The sequence below is a fragment of the Chiloscyllium plagiosum genome, unplaced genomic scaffold, assembly GCF_037043375.1.
Source record: "Chiloscyllium plagiosum isolate Xiang-an unplaced genomic scaffold, Cpla_swu_hap1 HiC_scaffold_10, whole genome shotgun sequence".
Classification (NCBI taxonomy): Eukaryota; Metazoa; Chordata; class Chondrichthyes; order Orectolobiformes; family Hemiscylliidae; genus Chiloscyllium; species Chiloscyllium plagiosum.
The window spans coordinates 22,025,422-22,050,369 of NW_028270148.1; the positions used below are offsets into that span (position 1 = coordinate 22,025,422).

Consider the following 24,948-nt stretch of genomic DNA (forward strand, 5'->3'; position numbering starts at 1 on the left):
TAAAATGTAAAAAAGAGCATCCCTGGCCAAGTTGGCAGCTGTGCAAAACTGAGGGTGTGGTAATGGGGAAACTGAGGCAATCTTACTCAGTTCCACCATAAAATCCAATTCTTGACTCCCATCTTCTCCCTCACCCAGATTCAATGAAGTTATGGCTTTTTAAAAAAATGTTATTCATTCACGGGATGTGGGCACCACTGGCTGGGCTGGCGTTAGCTGTTGTTGAACTGTGTGGTTTGCTGGGCCATGTCAGAGGGCAATTAAGAGTCAACCACATTGCAGTGGACCAGATCATGCAAAGCAGATCCGGTCAACAGTGGCTCAGTGAACCAGCTGAGATTTTACAAAAATGGTTACACAGGTATGGAATGAGCTGCCAAAGGGAGTGGTGGCAGATAGTACAACTGCAACATTTAAAAGGCATCTGGATGGGTATATGACTAGGAAGTGTTTGGAGGGACATGGGCCGGGTGCTGGCAGGTGGGACTAGATTGGGTTGGGATATCTGGTCGGCACGGACAAGTTGGACCGAAAGGCCTGTTTCCGTGTTGTACATCTCTATGACTACGACTCTACGAGGCATCATTAAGCTTTTAATTCCTGATTTTTAACTGGATGCAAAGTCCACCATCATGAGATTCAAACCCAGGTGCCCAGAACATAACATAGATCTCTGGATTACAGGGTCACCACCCTCCCACTGTTAGGATTGTGGGGATAGAAAGAATGTGGGAGAGATGAAGTGGATATATTATGGTAACAATTGCTTGACTCAGGCAAAAGAGTTAAAAGGCAGTGTTCCCAATTTGACATGGCCAGCAAAGCACGGAATAGAGTGGAATCACAACATGATCCAGACCTTTCCCATTCCAGGGATTATATAATATCGAAGAAGGAACATAGTGGAGTCTACTTTATGTGCTCTCCCATTATGTTCCTTTCTTCAAAAGGGATTGCTTTATAACACTTCTGTGGTAGGTGGGCCTTGAACCCAGAGTCAGAGAACACAATCACTGTGCCACAGGAGCCCCTTAGCAAAATTTGTTGTTGCATCGCCCACTAATATTTAGCCAATCATACAGCACTGAAAAGCAATACATTCAAATTATGTAATTTGCATTGGATTGGTCTTTCTTTTCCCATCCAGATAAATGGTTGCATTTTATCTATTCTCAAACTGGATAATGCATCAAGCCCCATGATCCACTGGAGGATGAACGGCTGAGGGAAGCCTTCAATCATTGTGATGGATGTTCTTCTATTGTCTGCCCTGACTATAGACAAGAGGTGGCCTCAAAGTGTGACGTGGGAACAATAAACTGATTCTGAACTGGCTTTTGAAAGCCCAGGGAACTGACTCCAATCCTTTACTTGCCAGTTCACTCAATTTGAACTTGGTGGCCCTGGGGACTTTTTTGGATTGAGGATGGCATTAGCAATATTGCCTTATGAGTCAGAATCAATCTTAAATGAAAATACCTTGCAGTATCTATTAACACACTGTCAATGTCAGATCCATGCAAACCAGCCAGAATCTGGGTTTCAACATTACCGGGCGTGGGCCCACGTTGCTTAGCTAACATTAAACATGTAGCCCATGAAAGCAAAGAGCTTTGGCTTGCAGAAGGAGCAGTGATGTTGGGAGTAGGTTGGGGGGGGGTGGGGGGAAGAGAGAGAGATAGAGAGAATGTGATGTTGGGAGTTCATGGACACAGGATCAGCATCTGCACAAGTCTTAGTGGAAGTGCTGTTCTATCCAGTGAATGTCCGAAAGTAGACCTTGTGCTGACATTCTGCTGCCATACAAATCTGCACTCTCACAGGGATAATGCACAGTGCTGTGCTAAACTGCATTTGCCAGAGACTGGGGTTAACCCCATCTCAACAGAAGTTGCTGAGCAGCAAATGGCTAGGATTACTCAGGTTACATAGGTGGGGCAATGGGAAAAATGTAGGAAGGTGGGACACACTCATACACATCTCAGCACGCACAAGTTCAGAGCAAATCATGTCGCAGTTTTAAATTGAGCAGTGAAGATGAGATGACTATCACTCACTTGTCACATACTGCTATAAACAGAAGAAAGTCAAAGGAACAGGAACAGGCCTTTCAGCCTCTTCATCCGGTTCTGAAGCCAAGGCCAACATGACTGTGTTTTGACATCCTCCACCTCCCTTGGCTCCAAATCCATAAATGCCCATTCCTTAAACACAGACCCTTAAGCATCCCTCTTACATTACAACTTACATTCCAAGGTCCAGGACTACATGCTGAGGGATACACTAAAGCTTGGGGCAGCTGCCACAGACCACTATCTGAGGTCTTTCTGCTAAAGTTAATTGGAGGTTCATTCAGTTACCAGACCCTCCTAGTGTCTCACATGCACGTACATATCTTATTGTACACGAAAAATAGGTCTTTGGTTTGTCTGGATAGAGTCAAAATGTAATGTTTGCTTCCTTTATGTGCTACTGCCACACAATCCAACTGCAATTGTGATAATGTATATATATAAATGTACTTTTTTTTGAAATATAAAAAATATTACAACAGCAACTACACTTCAAAAGTACTAGGTGAGTAGAAAGGATCCTGTGGTCATGCAAGGTGCTACATAATTGCAAGACTTTTGCTTTTGCACAAAAATGCTTCTTGTCCTAAGAAGCAGAAATGGAATAAAATTAACTGCAGTTTTCTGATACTTTATTCCTGATCTATTGTCCAATTGCTTTTGATGGTACAAAACTTGAATAGTGTAAAGCCTGAAGGAGAGATGAGTTTGCTGATGCTTTTCATCATGCACTCATCAGGACGAACAAACATGAACAATGAATACAATTCGTCAAGATTGTCACATGGCTTTACACTTGCTAGAAGTGACACATTTACACGCATGAGTTGGAGATGCCGGTGTTGGACTGGGGTGGGCAAAGTTAAAAATCACACAACACCAGGTTATAGTCCAACAGGTTTATTTGGAAGCACTAGCTTTCGGAGCGCTGCTCCTTCATTAGGTGGTGAACAATCTGATGAAGGAGTGGCGGTCTGAAAGCTAATGCTTCCAAATAAATTTGTTGGATTATAACCTGATGTGTTATTTTTAACATTTTTTACACAGAGATGCATTCTCTGCAAACAACAGGAATTTCCGCAAGCTTTTTTCTGAATCAGCTTAGACATGGCGAGTCTATGGTTCCCTGTTGCTTTTTCCATGGCAATCCCTCAGTCAATCAGAGTCGACTTGCCAATCAATCAGAACCCTTTTCTCTTGTTATATTAATTGATGTTAATGTTTGAAATTTTGCTTTCTTGCATTCTGTCCTGATGAGTGCAAGACAAAAAGCTTCAGCAAGGTTGCTCTCCTTCCAGCCATTCTCAAGTATTTCTGCAATCGAGGAGTCTCTCGTTTCTTGGCTCTGATGTTCTGCCTCTGACTTGCCCATTCCACTTCTGTTGAGGAATTCTCTTCGGATGCCTGTGGAGCAGGTGCACATGCCTGGGTTTGTGTGTTATTGGACTGGTTGTACAAGCAAAGAGCCAAAGGTAGATGGCACTGATTTCACCCAGTGTTTGGAGAGGGGATACTGCAGCTCCCTGGTGCTTAGTTGGGAACTAGACCTATTGTCCAGGAAAATACCATCCTCCTCCCAACCTTATATTCTTGTGTTGCATCCCAACCCACCATATATGCTGCTGTGATTGTCATAATAAAAACACTGCTGCTGGTGTTTGTGGAAGATGATTAAGTCACCTACAGACAAAACACAGCCGGAACACATTATTACAAACTCGACAGAACTGAAGCAATGGGTTATTATAAGGTTTGACTGCTCTTACGGGCTATAATGAAGTTGCAACTGCAACCACGGAAACACTTGTCATAATGACAGATGTGTAATAACAGCTTGTTACTTTGGTTTACTGGACCCAGGAGTCGGGGAGGAGGGGTGGTTACAATATCTGTGCCTCACTTCTGTGCCAGAATATCAATGCAAACTCATCTGACTGAAATAGCCTCCCAAAGGGTGTCCGAAATAACCCATATATTCACTAAAGAATTGGCAAATAATGTTCAGCACAGGCACACTTTGTTATAAGGAAAAGGGAAGTCTCCTATTATTTGGAAGGTGCACAGAGGAACAAAGGAATCTCAGAGTACACTTGCACTAAACACTACATGTTGAACCATGGGTTAGCAAGGTCGTGAAGGAAGTAAACTAAGCACCAGGCTTAATTTCCAGACAAACAAAACTAACAAAAGGAGAGACACTAACCCTGCACTGAAGTAGAGTTAGATCCCATATACAGTTGCCATTTACAGAAAGGACATAACAGCATGAGAGAGTTAGACATTTACAATAATGCATGCTTATATATTTCAGGAAAGGATTTGCAGACTGGGTTACCTTTTTGTTGAAAGAAAAGGCCAAGGGGTGATCACATGGAGGCCTTTAACATTGGAAAAGGTTTTGATAAAGCAGATACAAAGGGATTCTTTACTTTTGTGAGGAAGAGTAGCAAAGATAAGGGTTATCCGTATGAAATATATGTTAGCACCCTTGTGACCCAGGTTACTCTACCTTGTGAAGCCCGAAGAGGCACCTCTGGAACTCAAGAATAAAGTGAAATTGACCTTTCAGGATCCAGGTCAACAGCTCTCCAAATGAGAAGGAACCAATCAAATTCCCATAAGTATCAATTGCAACATTTAAAAGGCATCTGGATGGGTATATGAATAGGAGGGGTTTGGAGGGATATGGGCCGGGTGCTGGCAGGTGGGACTAGATTGGGTTGGGATGTCTGGTCAGCATGGATGGGTTGGACCGAAGGGTCTGTTTCCATGCTGTACATCTCTATGACTCTATGACTCTATTTAGGGCAGGTAATGGTCTAGTGGTATTTCACTGGACTGTTAATCTCGAGACCCAGGTAGTGTTCTGGGGACAATAGTTTGAATCCTGCCATGGCATATGGTGGAATTTGAATTCAATAATAATCTGGAATTAAGAGTCTAATGATGACTACAAATCCATTGCTGATTGTCAGAAGAACCCATCTGGTTCACTAATGTCCTTTAGAAAAGGAAACTGGTCTGGCCAAACTGTGAGTCCAGACTGACAACAATGTGGTTAATTCTTAACTGTGCTTTGGGCAGTTAGGGATGGGCAGCAAATGTTGGTCTAGCTAGCAATGCCCTCATCCCATGAATGAATTAAAAAAAACAGAAGAACTATCAACCTTCCTGACATTACTACACAGAGGCACGTATCCCAACACCAAATCACCCTTTCTTTACACGTGGAGAGCCCTTGACAATTCTTTTAATATATTTTATTAACCAGTACAAATTGCAAACAAACAAAGTTAACATTAACAGCTGTACACAAGAAACAGCAATTTACAGGGGAAAGGGGCAGCAAAGTCAGACCCCAAACCCCACGGTACAACCCGTTCACTCCTGTTTATTGTCTGTCAGCCAGGGCTCCTTGATTGGACCAGGTTAACAGTCCCAATGAGGGAAACTCATATTCTGTCAGGTCCACCTGGCTGCTCTGATAACAGTCACTACAGTTCCGACTGTCCTGGGAAGTTGGCAGTGCTGGTCATTGTCAGAGATGGGGGTGGGGTGGGGTCCTGAGAGGGACCTTATCCCTACAGCTATTTCTTAAGACCCCAGTGTCCACTTTCTGTCCATGTGAAAACCTCCCCCGCACAACAGTAGCTCATAATGTTGAGGGAGAGGGGTCCGGTCTCCCAAAATAAGGTCATCTGTATTAAACACTGCCATCAATAGCCGAAACTGTGGACACTGCCACTTGATGACACTCTCAGTGTAAAACTGTCTTCTGTTTTAAATGAATCCTGCAGACTGTCAGATCCAATAATCCTTTCTCAGACAGGTTCTCAAATGGCGCTGGCAGTTGATTAAAAATACGCTCACATGTGCCAAAAACAATCAGAAGAAATAGATGGAACTTAAAAATAGGTATTAATGTTCTTTTTTTTTTAAACGTAAAGATGATTCCTCCAAACTAAGATTCCGAACACTGACATTCACTCTTTGGGGGGAATTAATACAGTGCTCAAACTCTTTCAGTAACATCAGCTGATGTCCCATCTCAAGAAAGGCACCCCCTGTTGGTGTATCCTTCACCCATATTCCAGATGTGCACTCTCTCATTGCTGCTGTGCATATAAGACCTTAATAATGATACAGCTTTTGACTGACACTGCATTCCAAGGGCAGACTGAAATACACCAGCCCACGTATTAAAATTAACTCCAAAGGCTCCCTGTGCTATGACGTGGATATTACTGCAGTGTGTCTCTTGTAGCCTATAGAAACAGTACAGAAAAGGCAGCATTTGACCAAATACAGAGGAACCTCGATTATTCAGCATTCAATTATCCAAGTATCGGATTATCCAGCAAGATCGCAAGGTCCCAATGCTCGGCTGAACTATGTTATCTGGAATTCGATTATTCGGAATTCGATTAACCGAAGAAAATACTCCCCACCCGTGTCCTTGGGATAATCGAGGTTTTTCTGTACTATCTCAGGCTTAAAGCTTTGACCACCACTGTCGTGAGAAATAGTGTGGACCATCGGGCAATGATTCAAATGTTCAGATGGAATAAATTCAACCATCCACCCATCGACTCCCAGTCACTGCTTTTCCCCAATACCATTGCCCACGAATGCCACAGGCTTTGGTGACATTTGCACAGAAATGTACATGTGAGGTGAAAAATGCCAGTCAGCGGGGTGCTGTGTGTTTGCACATGCACCAACACCCATCCAAGTCATTGGCAAAGGGGGGAGGGTGGGGGGGAGGGCAGGATGTACTCAAGAAGTCTCTGCACTGTCTTGGAGTGAGTCCAGGATTTTGGCTATTCTGCCTAGCTGGGTTTGATCACTCATTTGAATGCACTGTTGAGCTACTGGCAGCTCTGGAGAGCAAGCAACCGTTTTAGATGATAAAGTTCGCAATTTCGCAGAAATCAATGATTCTAATGGATTTGGCCTGTTGAATATTCTATCGTTAGGCTCCCTGCTACTGTTTGTCGCACTGTGAACGCTGCTGGCTATTGCTGCCTCTCTGCTGTATATGCAGTCTTCTTGCTATCTTTGCTCCCGACCCCTCCATTCCATCCACCTCACCCCTATCCTCTGCTGGCTCTAGTACCTCTGGCTGCCAAAGATGTGCATAGCAGGGAGAGGGGTTAACTCCAGAATGGGGGTGACCAAATCCTGCATTAACTTTAATGTATACAGGAAGGGAACCGATCTGATGTCAGGGGCTGATCTAGTATTTTGGCAGCTCATTTACATGAGATGGAGTGTCTTACCATAAAGGGGGAGAGCGACTATCAGCAAATTTTTAAAAATCACAAATGGAACAACCTGCGGCTTTAACATCACACTGCTTCCCTCCTTTCTCATCTATTCTTGTCACTTGGGTGAATAATTGGATGAGTCCAGGGTAAGTGTTGAGGAGAACTGGCTGGGAGTTGCGGAGTCTGACAGTGTGATGAAGCTGAATTAGCATCAGCAGTGAAACAGTCATTAATCCAGACTGCCTCCACAATCATGTTCTTGTGACTGTGCATGTTAATCCATCTGCCCTAGCCTTTGTGATGTCATTAGCACTCCCGCTTTAAATAAAACAAAAAAAAAATGGTTTCAATGCAACTCCTTGCCGTCAAATTTTAAATTAGTCCTGATTGTGTTAGGCATTCTCCTTTCTGCAGTTTAAATTCTCCCAAACAGCTCTCATTTGATCTTCTGATGAAGAAGGGAAACTGCAGTTAGCCTGAGGTATTCATGCTTGGATGATGGTGTGGTGGGATTCCACTATGGACAAACCCAGTCAGGAAAGTTTCCAAACTCTGCCCCGCTCTCAGTGGGAGGAGGGCACAGCTCCTTGATGGGCAGTAGGGAAAGAAAATACTCTCAACAACAACTTGCCTTTATATAGCACCTTTAGCACAATTTATTTTTGAAAAAGCCCATGCACTGACAAACAGAATTTGACACCATGCCACTGTTCTGACAAATATTCACACCGGACTCCAAAACGTTAACGCCGTCTCTCTCTGCACGCGTGCTGCTAGACCTGCAGAGATTTTCCAGCATCCTTTGCTCTTGTTTCAGATTTTCAGCATCTGCAATAATTTGCTTTTAAAGAGCTGGCAGGCAGTGGAAAGGTTGGCCGAAGGCGCAGATCTTAAAGGAGGAAAAGTGAAGTGGACAGCGGAGAGGTTTAGGGAATGAATTCCAGAAAGTACAGCCAGAAGGCTAGTGGTGGAACGACTAACGTTGGGGATGCACCAGATCTACTCTCAAAATGGCTATGTTCGTCCTCCAAACTAAAGAGAGAGTGACATGGGGCAAGGGCAGAGGGCAGGCGAATAAGAAAATCATGTGAAATGTGGAGTGTCTTAGCAGGAATGAGGCAAGCAGACTGCAGTGTTGTGCAGATGACAGGCACAATCAGTAGGCCTGTGGAAATACTGACCTTCTCTGCCGGCTGCACTACTGTTCAGAAGACCCTGGAGAACAAGGAGTGGTTTCTAACCACAGCTGGAATTGACAAGGTGTTGTTTCCGTCTTACAACTTCCTTAAAGAACAACAAATTATTCAACAGCACCAGGCTCAGTGCAGAGAGCAGCAACATGTTGGTCTTGGCACTCTCTCCTATTCTTTGTCCAGGCAAAGAAGCCTACAAATAGCATGGCTAGCCGCATTGGTACAAATATTCATTGCTGTTATCCTGCCAAAGATTATAAAGACACAAAAGCAGAGCAGTGGAATGCAAAACATTTCCTCTGTAATGTCCTCTAGATGAGAAGGTCAAAAGACCAGAGGAGAACAGCTCCAAATTACCAACTCCTCCTCACATACTTTTCTGGTCTTGCCGAGGCCCACACAGAGACCATTAAAATAACATTTGTCTTTTACAGCACACGCATTTAGCACTCGCTCTGCCTGTTGTAACTCATTCATTACAAATGTTTAAAACTGTGTCCAAGCTTGGAGGATTTCCTTAAACTAAATGTTAAATAGTATTCATTTGGAAGAGCAGTCACCCAACAAACAGGTCCAAATAACGAAATGTATCACCAACACGAGAATTTGCTGATCATTGGGAATGCATTAGGGGTTACTATACAATCGTAATGCTTAGTATACTGTATTAACTACTCAACACTTATACACACAATCTAAAAGGATTCTCTTTTGTAGTATGAGTTTGCACATTCTCCCGGTGTGTGTGTGGATTTTCTCCGGGTGCTCTGGTTTCTTCTCACAGTCCGAAGGTGTGCAAGTTAGGTGGATTGGTCATGCTAAATTGCCCATAGTGTCCAATGAAGTGCAGGTGAGGTGGATTAGCCATGGGAAATGCTGGGTTACAGGGATAGGGTAGAGGGGTGGATCTGGGTGGGACGTTCTTTGGACGTTTGGTGCGGACTTGATGGGCTGAATGGCCTGCTTTAACACTATAGGGATTCTGTGATTCTGTGAATTCATGAGACACGCTTGTATAATTACATCATAATACCCCAGTGCCCAGCCCTGCCACCGGATACTAGCACATCACCTCAACATTTAAGTCTTCTGCCTGCAGTTCCTCTGATAAAATATTCTAGTTTTCTCCCTTGCAGTTGATGAGAAGGAATGTGCTATCACATTAACATCATGAATTAATTTTCAGGGTACATCAGCTCTTGGGACCTCATTTCATTGAGCTGGCACAGATACCAATCATCCTGATTTTCAATCTTTGGTCTAATTAGCTGTGCAGATACCTCAGGACGTGGCTAATGGGGGTGACATGGTGCTGTTTCACCTCTGCCTCTGATTTTAAAATAAAAACAGCCAAGAGATTTTATGTTGCTGCCCTGTCCAGGTTGACAATGCAATAAATGTTGCTTTCAGAATCCAGAATTAGCTTCCCAAGCGGGCTCTCATGGCTTTGATATTTTGAGGAGAAAGTGAGGACTGCAGATACTGGAGATCAGAGCTGAAAATGTGTTGCTGGAAAAGCGCAGCAGGTCAGGCAGTATCCAAGGAACAGGAGAATCGAAGTTTCGGGCTGAAGAAGGGCTTATGCCCGAAACGTCGATTCTCCTGTTCCTTGGATGCTGCCTGACCTACTGCGCTTTGATATTTTGAGCCTTGCACCTCTGCCAGAATGAAAGTGAAGGTGGACAGTAAAAGAAAAAGTGAGCTCTGAACGTCCACCTAATGCTTTTCCATCTTATGCCGATCCCAGCTTCTCGCCCAACAAGATCTAGGACCATTTCCAGTTGGCTACACAAAGGTATCCACTGGTTTAAGAAAAGGTTGTGTGGTGGAGAGAGGGTAAAATTGCTAATCTCTCTTACTTTCGGTAAACACTTGTGGGTGAACACTTACATCTGACTTCTTAAGAAGGGTCACTGGACCTGTAACATTAACTCTTGATTTCTCTCTACAGATGCTGCCAGACTTGCTAAGCATTCCCATTAATTTCTGTTTTTGTTTCCTACATCGGATGCGTGTGCAAGTGACTTTGTAAACTACGGAAAGGATTTTAATCCATTAAGGTGATTGTAGCTGCTAGATCATGCAAGTTAAATAATTTGTACTGAGAAATGACTGTCCTCACAGGCACTACCTAAATAAACAATTCTACTCGTACAGGTATGAATCTGCAAACTATGTGGCACCACATATCCCATTTCCCCTTTAATCTGCCTGCATTTAGAACTCATGGAAATCGGGTCATCCATAGTGACTCAAGAGAGTTCAGCGACCCAACTAATAAAACAAACCCCAGCCTTATTTCTGTTGCATTGTCTGCTGCATTCCATAGATATGTGACTAAATCAAAGGGAAAATATTTACACCCAGACTTAAATAATAAAGCTACCAGTGTCCCAATGTGCCAATATCATTAAGCCTAATCAAAGGTGGCACGCGTGGAAAAGTGAATTCTGGGTTCAACCACATATTAAGGGGCAGCTTCAATATTGAATGGAAAGATTCTTATCAAATGAAAAGTTGTTGCGAGCAGTCCAAAGTTAACAAAGTGTTTGCTGGCACCAATGATTAGTAACAATTGCTGACTGCTCATGACAATATTATGTTGACTGTAAAAAATTTACATTAATATCTTGATTTGTTTTATTGTACTGTACTCATTTTTTGTTCTAATTATTAGGTGTTTGTATATCTTGTCAAAAATATTTTTAAGAGAGATGTTTGGTGCCTGGCACAGATCTGACAGGTGTCTTTGTGTGGTCTAAAAGCAGATTCATCTACAGTAGGGAGCACTGTATCCCTGTTCGATACTGCTCTCACCAAACATCCACATCTGCCCTTTTCAGCAGCTAAACAAAGTACTGACCAGACAGACACATCCCATCCTTTCCACTGGGTCTGAGGGTGGGGGAATACAATTAGGACAGATAATCACCCTCTGATCTGTCTTAAACTCTTGCAACACCTTGTGTGCCAAAATATAGTCATTCCCCAACCTCAAAAACATACAATCAGCTGGGAGAGAGAGAAAAAAAGTCAAAAGTCCAGGCAAAACTGGGAGGAAAAAGTCCAGGCAGCCAATCTCTGCTTCCTCATTCAGCCAAGCAGTTGGAGGAGACCATCCCTCGGCCCAGCTTCCAATCAAAGGGCCGCATCTGTTTTCGAGTGCAGGGTATTTGACAGAATGCAGTTAAAACTGCAATTACCAAGCATTCTCCAGTCATGTTGCCTTCAGTTGTTTCACACAGATGTCTCGCTGACTTCCAACCAGCCCTTCAGAGAATTAGATTACTTGTCTGCTTGCATCCATGACTTTGCCACAGTTATTACACTATCGCCTGCAAGTATTTAATTCTGCTCTACACCCATCAGCAATGTGTTTTACCATCAGCAGCAATAAACCGGTGAAGGCTCATGCTGGATACCCTCAGCAGACAAACACACACTAACTTGTAAATGTGAATGGCTCTGTACAATGGGGCGTCTCTGGTATTTACGAATAATAATTAATTAAAGACCTCGACAGTTGAGATGCCTGCAGCCAAAAAGCCCCTCATAACAGGGAAATGTGTCTTTCGCTGCCATTTCAAACACATCTATCTCTTGGACTGATTCACATTGCACTGTGCCAAGTTTGTCTTGCAGAATACTGTTCTGCCAAGTAACAAAAATGCAATCCAACACAAGCTTTCAAACTATTTAACAGAAAACACTATTTGCTGGGCTTGATTTGTTCAACTGTTGGGAGAAGTCTGGAACTGATACAGAAAGTGTGAAAGAGGAAACTGGGTGGTGCAGCGTGTTTCTGAGTGCACTATTCTTTCATCTAGGAACCCGGGCTTAAATCCAGGCCATGGGCTGCAGCATGAACAATTCCGTTTCTCTCCCAGCTGCAGTAAGGTCTGACAGTAAAATGAGCCTTGGAAAGTCTGGACTGGGTTATCAGAAGCACAATGCAGACCGACACTCTGGTGTAAGGCTGCCTGTATAGCTAAACTAATTCAAACTCCTGCCCACAGGAACTGATAGATCCCATCCAAGTGTCAGGGGAGTAACCAATGTGAAAAATGGGGGCAGTATACCAGAGTTTATGTGCATTGCAAGTAATGTTTTGGAGGGACAGAGTAGTGTGAGCGTTCTTTTAACTGTATGACAATTACTGCTTCTCATTCAGGGCATTCAAACCTTTCATTGCACTCTCAACATGGAACCATAAACACAAACATTCCTCACCTTGCTCAGTAAGGAATTCAGTCCAAAGATGATAATATTGCTTACTGTATGTGCGGGAGGTTGGTGGGTGGGAGGTACGGGTGGTGAAGGGATAATCAATAAGAAACACCATCTAACTTGCTGCAAATTCCTCAGGTTGCCCTCTCTCCCAATTTGTTTTTTTGGCACAAGCAGGAGAAGCCTTTTCAAACATTGCTTTATCACTGGTGAAATAATGAGTGTGCTATGTAGCTATCTGCCAGCACCTGCACACAGTCAGGAGAACAAACCCAAACAAAAAGTTGCCAAATATTTGTTTTCAGCAGACCAAGACCAAAACAACAGGTCCCTCTGTGCAGTGACTGTATAAGGAGGTTGGCTGAGGTTTACCAGCTTTCGTACCTGCCTCAGAAACGGTCGCAATTAATCTGCACCCAGGCAATCAACAAGCATATCCCATTTGACTCAGAGAGAGGGGAAAAACAACAACAAACACACACACACAGACGGCTCCACACTAACACAGGCACCTCCACACAGACACACAGCTCCATACTAACACAGGCACCTCCACACACACACACTAACACACATGCACACCAACACACACGCACACACTAACACACACGCACACATTAACACAGGCACCTCCATACGCATACACACACTAACACAGGCACCTCCACATACACACACCAACACACACAGTAACACACACTCACACTAACACAGGCACCTCCACTTTAACACATAGACACCCACATACCCACAAGACCATCCAGGAGAGGAATAGGAGTAGGCCATTCAGCCCCTTGATTCAGCTCTGCTATTCAATAGGATCATGGCTGATCCAACATTCCTCACATTCACTTTCCTCCCCTTTCCCATAACCCTTGATTCCCCGACTGATCAAGTATCTATCTAGCTCTGCCTTAAATATACACAAAGACTCTGTCTCCACAGCTCACGGTGAGAAGAAGTTCCAAAGGCTCCTAACCTTGTGACAAAAGATCCTCTCATCTCAGTCTTAGATTGGCCCTCCTTTATTCTGAGGCTATGCCCTCTAGTCTTAGGGTCTCCCATGAGGGGAAACATCCTCTCAGCATTTACCCTGACAAACCCCTTTAAAATCCCATATGTTTCAATGAGATCATCTTTCATTATTCTAAACTCCAGTGAAGTCCCGACCTGTTTAGCCTTTGCTCATAAGACAATCCTTCCATGTCGGGGGTCATCCTAGTTAAACATCTCTGAACAGCCTCCATTGAAATGATATCTCTCCGTAAATAAGAGGACCACAGATATGGTTTCACCAGCTCCTTGTTCAGTTGCAGTCAGACTTTCCTACTTTTATAGTCCAACTCTCTTGAAATAAAGGCCAACATTCCAGTAGCCTTCCTTTATTTTAGCTTTCTGTGTTTCGTGCACAAGTACTCTTAAGTCCCTTTGTATTTCTACTTTCTGTAGTTGTTCCTCGTCATTTAAATAATACTGTTTGTTTGATCTCCCTTCCACAATTCACATTTTCTTACACCATACTCGATTTAACAACCTTCTGCCTATTTACTTAACCTACCAATATCTCTGTTTGTATCCCTCTCGCAAACTGCCTTTCCACATATTTTTGTGTTGTCTGAAAATTTGCCTACAGTATATTCACTTCTTTCCTCCAAGTCATTAATGTTTATTGTAAACAGTTGCAGTGCCATCACTGCTTCCTATGGAATCCCATTGGTCATGGGTTGCCAACCTGAAAAAAGCCCCCCTTGGTTTCTTGCCCATGAACCAATTTTCTATCCATGCCAATATACTACCTCCAACACCATGGGCTTTTAACCTTTCATGAGGGACCTAGTAGAGCACCTTCTGGAAGTCTCCATCTTTGAGGTCCTTTTCAACTTACTGCCTAACTCCTATCTTCAGCTTTTAGGGCCTCATCCCTTTTTTCAAACCAGTGTTGTTTGCATCAATGTATACCACAACCACTGGAATATCCCCCTCCTTCTAGAATATTCTGTTAGGTGATCTGAGGCATCCTTGACCTTAGCATCAGGAAGGCAGCATACCATCCTGGAACCTTGTGTGCGGCCACAGAAACCCTTACAACTGAATCCCTGAAGCCTAGAGCATTCTCACACTTTCTCCTCCTGTCCCGTACAGTGGAGCCAGTGTCTCAACTGTATCCAAAGTGGTCTATCTTTTTCTCAGAGGAATAGCCTGCACTGCCTGCCTGGTCCACTTACATTGTCGGGTGGTCACCCATTCCCTTCCTATCTGTGGAGTCTTAACCTGAGGAGTGACCAGCCCACCAGACTCAGCTCAATGATTCTCCACAGTGTCCCTAAAAACTGCTCCAACTCCAAAACCCAGGTGTTGCAGCTGGAGACACTTCCTGCGAATGGTTTTCCAGCTAAGCTCAAGTGTAAGCTCCGAGTTTCGAGTCATCGGAGAATTTCAAGATCATCACTGGATCGTGATTGGACATTGGAGGATGATCAGTTGGTGAACCTTCTCACAATGGTTTCGGCCTAACACCAATTCAGGATAAAGCCAACCAAAAGCTATAACCTTAGCAAGCACCTGCACCCAGGCCAGGTGGTGTCCAGAACACGGACAGGGTGACTGTGAAGAAGGTGGAAGAAGGCACGCGGTTGTTTGGACCTTTTCCCAGAAGAGGCTGATGTATCATTGTTGAACAGCTGCCTATACATGCTCCAGGCACACAGAGACAAACAGTACCTGTACCTGGAGGACCATCAACTCGTTAAAGGACACACTTCAGGCTGCCCGAAACCTGTTGGTCCTCCATAGCAAAGAGGTGACCGCGATCCAGTGTTGAAGACTGACACGTTCCAAGGTCCAAGACTATGTGCTGAGGGATGCACTAAAATTTGTGACAGCTGCTGCCAAGGTGCAGTGGGGGAAAGACCACCGTCTAAGGTCTTTTGGCCAAAGTACAATGGGGGTCTGTTCAGTTATTGGACCTTCCCAGTGTCTCAAATATATGTAAGTAGTATTTTGCATAAGTAAGAAATGCCTTGGGTTTGTTTGTTCAAACTCCAATGTTTATTTATTCTCCATATGCAAAGGCTGTTCAAAACCAAACTGCTTTCATGACTGTGTATGTATACAAAGATTTTTTATGAATAAAGTACATTTTTGAAGTGTGTATTCATTGGTGCTGGGTGGGGCTGTTTAAACAGAGCCTTTTAAATTATGAAAGGAGTAGAGATGAACTTGTGAAAGGCTACTTCCATAGTTCAGAACAAGGGCAATAATGTAAATACAAAGTCGAGATAAGGAAGAGCTGGGTCCATAAATCTCTCCCCTGCCTTTGTTACCTCCTCCAATCCTCCCTGCTTTTTCCCCATGGTTGGGGGGGGGTATTCTGCAGGTCAGGAAGAAAACTAGACAGCAATGGATCAGCTATTGATTGCAATAGCAAGAAAAACTAGAAGAGGAGTGAGCAGCCTCCGTGCTCTCCTTATTTTTGCAGCCCCCACCCCCACCCCATATTAACCATCCCTTATAGTTATCGCTGTGTTCCCCCATCTTCTAGTTCTGACTAGCTTCATGTGGTCCTGTTTGTCCACTTTACCATCGTGTATAGAACCTTCCAGTCTCTTGTCCTACCCCTCCAACTGCCTCTTTCTTTCTTTGCTCCTCTTTCTTTGCTACCTAATTTCTCGCCTTCAAAAGCTCCCTTAAGACCCTCCTTGTCAACTACATGTTGAGCCATTTCCCCCCCAGCTGTCTCTCCCAATTCTGATTGGCTCTGACATTCTGCAACTTTTGAGGGATTGCTCTCAAAAAGTAGCTTTTGGGAGAATGGTGAGTGTGGACCTTGAGAGGGCAGTATTTAGAAAAACACTATACGATGCAGGAAAAAAAGCAGGGAAAAAAAATGGGATTTCAACTAACTCTAACTGTGTTGCGTGTTTTCTGTAAAGCCAACTCAACAAATCTACAGAAATAATCGGCAGATGACAATGAAAATTTAAGAAATACACCTTGTGCTTCAGATCACACAGAATTCTGTAATTTTACAGAGGCTCTCAAATAGAAGATAGGTATAAATGACAAGAATGAGTTAGAAAGAGAGAGGGGGGGGGAGAGATCTGGCCTTGAGTAGGTGGAGACCAAAGGCAGATCTCAGTCTAAATATCTCTGTAAGATGACCTCACCAATTCTCTATCTATCCACACCCACTAAGCTGTCAGTTACATTTGTGGCCACTGCTGAACATAAAAGACAATGCCAAATTTACAAATTCCAATCTGAAGTGCCTTTTTGACATTCACTGCGCACTTACCTTCAATCTGCTTTATTGCCAAAAGGCAGTTTTCCCGACTGGGAAATACAAATGGATTGTTACAGGTCCGAATAGTGTCACACTCGCACTTCCCATTGACAATGTTGCAGCCTGTTGCTAGGTTTTCATTGCAGGGCTCGATTCCAAGAAGTTGGTCGTCTTCCCAGCTCTCATCTGAAAGGAAAGTATTTTCAGAACACGGTCAGGATCAAAATAAGCCCACAATTTGCATGTTACTGCAAACCGTGCTTGAGTATCAAACAAGTCACAATCTTGGCAACAGTATAGTCACCAATTCATTGGGAATTGTTCCCAAATGTTTATATATGACATATGTGGGGGTTCTCTCTGATTCTCAATAGCCGAGTACTTTCCATGTAATGTGGCTTCCAAAGTGTGTTTCTTAAATCTTCTTTCCTCAAGATTTTTCAAATTTAGTCAACGCTTTAAAAGGACAATATCAGAGTGGAACTGACTCAGTAAATAAAGATACATAAAAACACCATGTGTGCCCTACAACATTTAAGTTCTGAAAGGCACAGTGTCTATAGAAGTAATTAGCAAGTTAAAGGGTCCCACAGCCACCACCCCCCTCCCCCCCCCTCAATAATGATACCAGAAGCTATCATTTTAAATGTGTGACACAGATGTGTCAGAGTCATGAGTATCAAGTCATTCACACTTCTGCCTGGAGTTTAACTTTCAGTTTACTCATTCGTCAGTGCACAAAGAGCATAACACGTCATGGCAGGTACAGATTCAGAAATTTAGGAATTTGACCTGGAACCTTTTTACAGGGTACTAAAAGATGTGGTAGAAATATTTAATAAAACAATGGGCCAGATTTTCCAAGGAATTTTATGAAAGAAGAAGGCTGCCCATTTCTGACAGGAGAGTCCAATCAGTGTTGCTTCAGTGTAGAACTACACATCCATTTTGAAGGTGAGATTGGGCTTGGAGGGAGGACAACTTGGTTTGCAAGAACGATATCTGGAGTTCAAGGTTTGCGTTATCGTGAGAGATTACAAAAATTAGACCTATTTTCTCTAGAATTTTGAAGGTTGAGGAATGATCTGATCGAAGTCTTCAATATATTACCAGGAATAGGCAAGAGTTGATCATCTACTTTCAGTGGTTGATGATTCGAGAACAAGGGGACATGGTCTATTAATGAGGCCAGATCATTCAGGAGAGATGCTAGGAAGCACTTCTATGCACAAAAGGTTTGGAACTCTCTTCCACAAGTGGCAGTTGATGCTAGATGAGTTGTTAATTTTAAAACTGAGATTGATCATTTTTTGTTAAAGAAAAATGTTAAGGGCTATGGGCCCACAGTAAATATATGGAGTTAGGCCACAGATCAGCCAGCATCCCACTGAATGGCTTGTTGGGGGGCTGAATGGCCTACTCCTGTTCCTATGACAACTCTTTCACGGTACAGAACTGTTGGGGGAAGACAAACTATGGCATCCCTCCCTCTTCACACCTGTCCACTGCTCCATTCTAACACTGACAGCACTGTCAATTAGTAAGTACACAAGGTATTAGGGTGCTGGGAGGGGAAGGTGACAGATGGACACAGGGTTAGTATATCAAGTCAGTAGGGTTGGAGCTAGGGAGGGAGTAGGGTGCAAGGTTAAGATGCCAGGTGAGTATGGGGTAGGATGCTGGGTTAGTAATGATGCAGGGTGGGTAGGATGCTAGATGGGAAGGGCTGGGTTCCAGGTAAAGTTAGGTGCCAGCTGGGAGAGGGTGTCCATCAGAGATTATGCACCAGGTATGTAGGGATCAAGTTGAATGGTGTGGGGTTCCAGATGGGCAGGATGCCAAGTCAGAAGTGATTAGGGTGCCAGGGTACCAGGTATGGGATGTACTGTTTAGGGTAGGTCATTGGGGTGGAAGAAATTGGGTCTGGTGGAGTAGGCTGGGGAGTACAGCAGCAGGGGATTCCAATCAGGTCCCAGGAGGCTGATTGGTCAAGCTCTGTAATGTAGGGATTCTGAGGAAGGTGTAGCTGGGGGACAAGAGACTGAAGTATATACAGGGTCAGTTTAACAGCTATTGAGGAGTTACAACTTGGATTTAACGGTCTAATGTTTCCTGAGCATGTATTTTACTTAACCTCACTGGAACCCTACAAAGTCTCTGCTGAAATGGAATCTTCAGGGATCCAGATGTAACACAATTGCTCAGCGGATGATTCAATTTCCCAATCAATTCCTTTGGACTGTGCTAGGATGAGGATTCCGCAGGGTCTCCATGACCAACTCCCATCAGGGTACCCATGACCAACTCCCATCTATGTCTGGCCATTGGAAAAATCCAGGCAAATGTTACAATTTACACCATATTTTGCATTTGTTTACATATTTAACGTAAACTCTATTTATTCTCCTCCAATAACTGCTGACTCAAGTTGCTCTTCCTGGAGCAGTTTTACAGTACTGCCGCCAGGTGTCCATTTTACATCAGTGCTGACAGGTTTTTGCTCCAAATTATGCCTACATTTGACAAAACCCTCTAGCTCACTGCCCATTGACAGGAACTCATGCTGTTTCACTATCCATCTGAAGGGCTGTGAAGCTTCTTTACCCAATCTGAAGGGACAACTGACACAACCTCACTGCTCGTCTGGCTGAGGTCTCAGAGAATACAAGATGACAAATTTCTCTGGTTCAGCATCTCATCACCCCCTGGATTAACCCACTAAGGCCACCAGTGGAGTCTTCTCACTATTGTTCAGCATAACTACGTAAACCATGGCCTTCCTTACCAATTAAAAAGCATGCATTTCATGGAGATAACACTAGTGGAATCTATGACACCACAAGAATTAAAAGACAACATTTACAGAGAAAGTAAAGCATAACATGATTTTGTGTTGCAAGAATGGAAATAGCACCAAAGGATCAAGTAATTATATTAGCAGAGGACATTTGAACCAGACCTCTTTGACCATAGCTACCTGCTTTAATCTCATTTCCCGCCTTTTGTGACCTATCCGGCGATGTCCTTCCTTTGCAAACATGTAACTGATTCTTTTTAAAGTACTCCTCTGTGGAATGACTTCCTCCAGCTTCCCCTCCATCCTAGTGACATGAGCATACAGGTGTTCCCCAGGTCTCAGGAGAGACCAGACAGAATGTTAGCTCTTGTACTCAGTACGTTTCCTGCCCTTGCTGGCCCTTACTGGCCCTGTCAGTATCTGAGCATAGAGCAGGTCACCAACAGGGAGATAACACTGCCTGTCTTTTAGTTGATATTCTGGCAGTTCACACAATCTACTACAATAAATAGCACTTACATCTTTATTAATGAAGGATGTTGAGGTACTAAGGTGGTGAATAGATATTATAAAAACATGTAGCTGTGAAATTTACCTATATTACAATACTTTGATTTTCTTCTCAATTTAAAGTGGAGCCTAAGAATAGATCACAGTAATAAATCTATCTGCGATCGCACCATCCCTTTGGCACAATGGCCCATATCTCAATGATCACATCTTTTTCACAGCATACCAGGCTTGTCAAATGTACAAAACAAGTTCCCTCTTCCCATGACGACATTCTCTTCTCCTGAACAGGATTAAAGGGTTGCATTCAAACTTGCATCTCACCTCACCTGCCAACATACCCTCGGGAGGTGTAACATACAGTACATTAACTGTGTTTGGGCCTCCACAGATATTGCCTGATCAGCGAAGTACTTTCAGCATCCTCTGCTTTCATTCTACATTTATGGACCAAAGTGCTTCCAGACTTTCAGGTTTTTGTTTTGCTGCAGTAACTGTATGCGCTAGCAGGTTTCCCGTTATGTGGCACGGTGCCAAGGCTTTCCCCTCAGACAAGCACTGAATCTGTCTGGGCCCAGGAAGCTCATCCACAGAGTCAGTATCCTATGTCGACTTTGCCTGACTGGAGGTAGCATCCTGATTAAGCTGAATTCTGCCCCCACACTATGGGGCTTCCAGGTGAAATCTCTGGATATCTGAGCAGTCCCTAATTTGACCTTCACTAACCTGAAATTGGTGACACCAATCGCAGTAATCTTAATCCCTCACCAGGTGAGATCAGCTCACTGTGATGCTGCAACTGGGGCCTGAGCAGTGGTGCTCAGTTCCTGATGAGTTAAAGATTCTGAGGCATCGTGGAGCCTGAAGTAACACCTCGAACTAACACTGCCCTTGCCAACTTCTGCTTCAGAATACGGTGCCAAATCTAAATAGCTAAAACACAAACATGAACCTTGTTTTGTTCAGAAGCTAGGAAGTACAGGTCGTGGGTTGGGCAGTGCTGGGTCTGCACTCTGTGTCATTGGTAAGCTCTTGTTTTGATGTATCATGTGCTCCAAGGTTGGAGCTGAGCCCTGGAAAGGTCCCAGCAGGCGAAGGGAAGGAAATCCTTGGGATCTGAAGGAGAAAGGGTGGAGGGCTCTCGAAACTTTCAGGATAAGAAAGTGGTGGCGGAAGGCTGACATTCCTGCTGCTTAGGAATTTAAAAGAAAAACAGCAGCTCCCAAAGCCAAATGCAGTTAGTTACCTTTAAGCACTAGTTTCCAACATCCCCTGCACCCCGAACCCCATCTTCTCACGGTCTGAACCAACCTTAGATAATTGGTAACAAGCAAAACAAAAACCGATCGACTTAAGTTCCTGGTGAAGAGATTTCGACCTCAGTTACTGTTTTGTTTTCCCCCCCAATCGTGAGAATTTCTGATTTTTCTCCAAAGCTCGCTGCTGCCGCCTGTCTTTCGAGAGGGATTGCTCAGAAAGCAAGTTTCTGCGTTTGAAAATTAATAAGGGAGAACGGGGGTGTGGGGGAGGATGGAAAAGTACTCGCCATGCATTTCTGTTTTTTTGGGGGGGGGGGGGGTGGGGGTAAGAAAACCTCTGAGCAGAGATTTGTTCCTACTTTTTAGAAAATACAAAATCCTGCTGCCTGAAGAAATTAAATGCCCGGGTCAAAGTGAAATCGAGTTTAGACAAAGCAAAATATATTTTAAGCAAGTAAATCGGATGACGTTTATGCTTTTTTCATTCTCTCGCCAGTTTGATTCTGTGAAGTTTCCTCAGAAGAGAGAGAAAAAAATAAAGAGGCCGCATTTCAAGTCACCCCGATCCCATTTGGAAAGCCAGACTCTTATACAAATCGTGACAGCAGAATTTCCAGTGTCCCGGAGAGCCCGCTGCACTCAGTTAGAAAAGGGTGTTTTCTTTTAAATTCCTTACTCACCGTCTTCAGCTTGTATTTATTAAACTAATGAAAAAGCCACAAGTGGCCGGCGTGTGGTTCCCACCTGTAACCACACAATCCCCCACCCCCAACACCACACAGATACACAAATACACACTTTACAAATGACAGCACCGACCGACACTGATGTAAATTGCTGAAAGTTAGACTGTAAAGTTGGTGGTGTGCGCTTTGTCGTGTGCTGTCGGTTCTCAACACACACTGTAAGAAGGGCTCTCACGGCTCTCATCGATAGGGCTCTCACGGCGTGCTGCCCTGAGGCGTAACAGTGTGGCTTCCAAACCTTAGGGGCCGGTCCGCAATCAGACATAGCAAACATTCCTGTCAAAAAAAAACCCTCAACAGCCCACAGTCAAAGCCTGAGCCCGCAGCACCGAATCCAAAAACAGCAAGGAATCTATTAGCAGCAACAAAAAAAGATCCCCTTTACACTCTACCAGATCACAGCCTCAACTCAGCTACGGATGTGCAATTGTAAAGATTATAAAAAGCTATTATATGTTGTGTAGATACTACATATATATTTAAAAGGACATGAATAAATCCAATTGTGTGCAGGTCATCACACCCAATGCAAAAAAACCCGAACTATGCAATTTTGCAGATTCCAGCCCTGCTCAAACCCGCAGAAAGGTGCATTGCAATTTTAAATATATTTATATGCTAAAAATACAAAGCGGGTTCAAAATTTTGCTTCCACTGGCTACGTTGTGCAAAAGTATACACTGCAATTTTTTTTAAAAATGACTTAGCTGCCCCCCGCCCCCCCCGCCCCCAGCCCCCAGCCCGTCAGTGAAATGTGAAAATAGCAACTAGAGTGAACTTCACTCGGTTCCAAGTTACAGCATGCCACCCCGCCATGTTAAAAGAGAGAGAGGAAAAAGGTCCGCGCTGATTTCCGAGCTACCTTCGCAGAGGCCGACTTGGTAGCCGGTGATGGAATCGCCATTGAACGGGGGTCGGATCACACACCGGAGGCCGCGGTCGCAAGTCCCGTATAGACCGTACACGCCGCCGCAGCTCTCGTTCTTCTGCCGGGCGCAGGCGGAGCAGCAGCCGCAGAAGTCCATCACGATACTCCCGGGGCAGTTCCTGGGCTCCTCGCATTTAGATTCCTCGCACGGTAAGCACACCAGAGCCCGGCCGCTCTGAGCGAACAACTGCAGAAGGTGCACGGCTGCTAGCAACTTGGCAGCCAGGTATATCCCAGACGGAACCATTTTTGTTTCGCACCGCTTTTCTTTCTTGCAAAACAGCACAACAACAACAAAAAAAAACTTTTATGTACTCAAAACACACACGCACACACACAAAAAAAAAGCCCACAAAAATCACAGCGAAAGTTTCAGGGAAGAACTCTTCTCGCACACACGAATACTTCACCGATGCCACAAGGCAAGCGGGTAGCGTGCAGGGCGAATTTAACAATTAGAGGAAAAAAAGAAACAAGCTTTTTCGCTGCACCCTCTTCTTCTCCCTTCAAAAATCCAGGCTGAAAGTTGCTTTCGGCTGAAAGGCTGCAGAGAAAGTTGTGCCCGGTTTCTTATTTTCTTTCTTCAGCAGCAACTCCCCTCCTCCTCCTCTTCAAATCAGGATCGGAATAGGTCCGCTTCAACACTGAGAGTTCTTCCACATTTTTTGTTTTCCCCTCTCAAGGAATTAACAAAAAAGAGAGAGAAAATAAAACACACACGGTTCTTTTTCTCCTCAGAAGCGATGAGTGGTGGGAGAGAAAGAGAGAAATTCCTCGAATCTGGAGCAGAGAGGCAGACGGGCGGTCTCAGCGAACGCCTTGTCGGACTGTCAGAGAGGAGCGTCTTTTTTTATATATACGGTGGGGGTTTTAATGGCACAGCACAGATTGGAGTAGAGTATGTGTGTGAGCCACTGAGCAGCGCAGCGCTCTGGGTCCGCACTCAGGCGCACACATTCGTATATATACACACATTGATACACACTGCTTGCTGTTCGCACACATTAATACACATATTGACATACACATACAGACGCTCATTGATATATACATATATTGATAAACACACTGCTATTCACACATTAGTACACATATTGACATGCACACACTGACATTCAAATTCATGTACACATATATTGATAAACACACCGCTATTCACACACATTAATACATGCATTGACACACGCAGATACACACATTAAAGTATACATTGACGCACACATACATATACACCCATTAAAATATACACTGATACACTGTTACACCCATTAAAATATACATTGACACTGTTATACTCATGGACACACTGTTACACATTAAAATACAGATACACACATAATACACAGATATACACACATTCAGGTACATATATTCAGATATACACATTAATACATACAGATGCACACATTAATACATGCATACAGATACATATGAATGTGCTTACACTTGTATGTACAGTGCATACTAATACACATATACACAGTAATACACACAGATGCACACATACAGATACACACAAGTTGATGCACATATAGACACATACAAATACAGACATTAATACACACATATAGATACATACATTGATATACACATACACACATATACACGCATTAATAGATACAGATACACACATTAATAGACACACAGATATACACATACAGATACAC

At 43.7% G+C, this 24,948-nt stretch overlaps 1 protein-coding gene across 2 annotated transcripts in view; it reads right to left on the reverse strand.

The window, feature by feature from the left end:
- Nucleotides 1–24,290, reverse strand: part of crim1 (cysteine rich transmembrane BMP regulator 1 (chordin-like)) — a 199,891-nt gene extending 175,601 nt beyond the window's left edge. For both annotated transcript variants that reach the window (XM_043695492.2, XM_087991206.1), the window contains exons 1-2: nucleotides 23,216–24,290; nucleotides 17,054–17,227 (exon numbers count right to left, since the gene is read on the reverse strand). In XM_043695492.2, coding sequence (XP_043551427.1) covers nucleotides 17,054–17,227; nucleotides 23,216–23,528 — 487 coding nt within the window. In that variant the 5' untranslated portion in view covers nucleotides 23,529–24,290. The remainder of the gene's footprint in view (nucleotides 1–17,053; nucleotides 17,228–23,215) is intronic.
- Between the last annotated feature and the right edge of the window lie 658 nt (nucleotides 24,291–24,948).